General features: G+C 46.2%; 1 protein-coding gene across 1 annotated transcript; it reads left to right on the top strand.

The window, feature by feature from the left end:
- The first annotated feature begins 739 nt into the window (after positions 1-739).
- Positions 740-1,502, top strand: LOC120586965 (cystatin-9-like). The gene is made up of 2 exons (XM_039843510.1): positions 740-1,122; positions 1,358-1,502. The coding sequence occupies exons 1-2, from the start codon at positions 922-924 to the stop codon at positions 1,457-1,459; spliced, it is 303 nt and encodes a 100-aa protein (XP_039699444.1). The 5' UTR covers positions 740-921; the 3' UTR covers positions 1,460-1,502.
- The last annotated feature ends 411 nt before the right edge of the window (positions 1,503-1,913 follow it).

Below are 1,913 nucleotides of genomic sequence, written 5' to 3'. Positions count from 1 at the left end.
CATTCTCCCTCTGTTTCTCTTTTACTCCACTCCCCCTCCTCTAGAGGTAAATTCCTACAAAGGCTATTATAGGCACAGTGTGTGTCCATGGCCATTTCTCCTGTAAACACCTTTGTCGGGAGAGCATTTACTCACCCAGCCAGGCCCGACGCTTACCACATGGCAGCACATCCATGAGCTGAGAAGCTGTGCAAAGAGAGATGCAGTGAGCCCAGCTTGATGCTCCAACTTCCCTAGTCTGGCAACGTCCCCAGGAGCCAGTGAGCTTTGCCTGTGCCAGAACGCAGAGGGTCTGAGGAGCCAAGTAGAACAAGGAAACACCAATACCTGTCAAACCTCAGGCCCCTCTGACCCTTTCTAAATAATACACCTCATCTCTGTGCAGGTTCCCTTCTATCACCCACAAAGCTGGCTCTCAGCAACCCATCTTTTTCTGGCTCTGCCCCTCCTTCTTGTTGGCGCTCACCTTACTGCCGTGTTTGAGGATCACCTTCTAGTTCTACCTCTTGCAGCTGTGTCCTCATTTCAGCATCTGATTATGAGGCATCTAAGTAAAGTCTTCTCTCCTCACTGAGGAGAGAAGGTGCTGAGGGAGGCCTGTGGCTGAGATTCTGCTACAGAAGACCCCTCCTCACATTGCTACCCCTTCCCAACCCACCCAGCCTAGGCTTCGTTCCTCTCTCCTGGACAGGAGACAGTTTTAACGGCTTAGGAGGAAAGAGGCAGGGTCACACGGGGGAAGGAACAGGGTGTAATAGCAGAGAGGAGGCCCAGAGGAAGGACTGGTCCTGGAGCAGATAAGTTGGACCAGTGCCCAGGTAAGCTCTGGCGGGATCCTGAGTGAGGTAGACTGAAAGCCATGGGTGCCCGCTTGCCTGTAGTCCTGCTGTGCGGCAGTGGAGGTGGGCTCTGCCTTGGGCCATGCCCCTGCTTCTCATAGGTTCCCAGCTCCTAGCGACTCATGGCTGGAATTCCCAAGAGGAAAGGGAGAATGATGGCCAAAAAGTCATGGAAAGTTATTTCCCTGCTACTCTGGAGTATGCTTTACACATATACAACTTGAAGAGCAAGGACAGCAATGCCTACAAGCTGGTGTGTGTTCGGAGTTCCAGGCGGGAGCAGGTAGGTAATCACATCTTCCCGTCCCACTGTTCTGCACATGTAAGGAGTGAGGGTCAAGGGAGGGTGGGGGATCTTATCAAAAGATTTTGTTCACTACTTGAAGTCCATAAAATATAGGGAAACTATAACCTGTTCATTTAATCTCAGTTTTTATAAAGGAACTTCTTGGAAATTTAAAACTTCAGTTGATGTCTACTCACAAGTAAGGTGAATTTTCAATCTTCATCATTTTTAGGACTTTTTAAATGAAGAAAGACTTCAAAATTTGGATGATGGAGGGAAAAAATATCCAGTAAGGCAGAGCCCCACATGGAAGATGTTTGAAAAGATAGGTTGAAGAAAACATTTCAAGGAAGTAAAATAAAAAGAAATAATTTTTAAAGAGAAAGAGAGAGAAGAGCGAGAGAGAGAGAGAGAGAGAGAGAGAGAATCTACCAAATCCTAGCAAAAAGTAAAAGCCCAGTACCAGATGGCTTCACCTGTGAATTCTACCAAACATTCAAAATTTTAACACCTAATCTCCTCAAACTCTTCCAAACAATCAAAGAGAAGGCCATAGTTCCTAATTCACTTTATGAGGCCAATATTACTCTGACACCACAACCTGGTAAAGATAACACAACAAAGGAAAACTACAGACCAATCTCTCTCATGAACACGAAGCAAAAATCCTAAATAAGATACTAGCAAACCGAATCCAGCAACATATTAAAAAGATTATACATCACGATCAAGTGGGCTTCATCCCAGGGGCGCAGAAGGGATGGTTCAACATATGCAAATCGATTAAT

This window comes from Pteropus medius, unplaced genomic scaffold (assembly GCF_902729225.1).
Source record: "Pteropus medius unplaced genomic scaffold, Ma_sr-lr_union100, whole genome shotgun sequence".
Classification (NCBI taxonomy): Eukaryota; Metazoa; Chordata; class Mammalia; order Chiroptera; family Pteropodidae; genus Pteropus; species Pteropus medius.
This window is presented reverse-complemented; position numbering and strand designations above follow the sequence as displayed.

What these genes read in the sequence shown, in the direction of transcription:
- LOC120586965 (XM_039843510.1), top strand. Translation starts at nt 922, where the DNA reads ATGCCCCTGCTTCTCATAGGTTCCCAGCTCCTAGCGACTCATGGCTGG. An exon ending in GGAGTTCCAGGCGGGAGCAG is followed by an intron (nt 1,123 to 1,357) that starts GTAGGTAATCAC and finishes CATCATTTTTAG; the next exon opens with GACTTTTTAAATGAAGAAAG.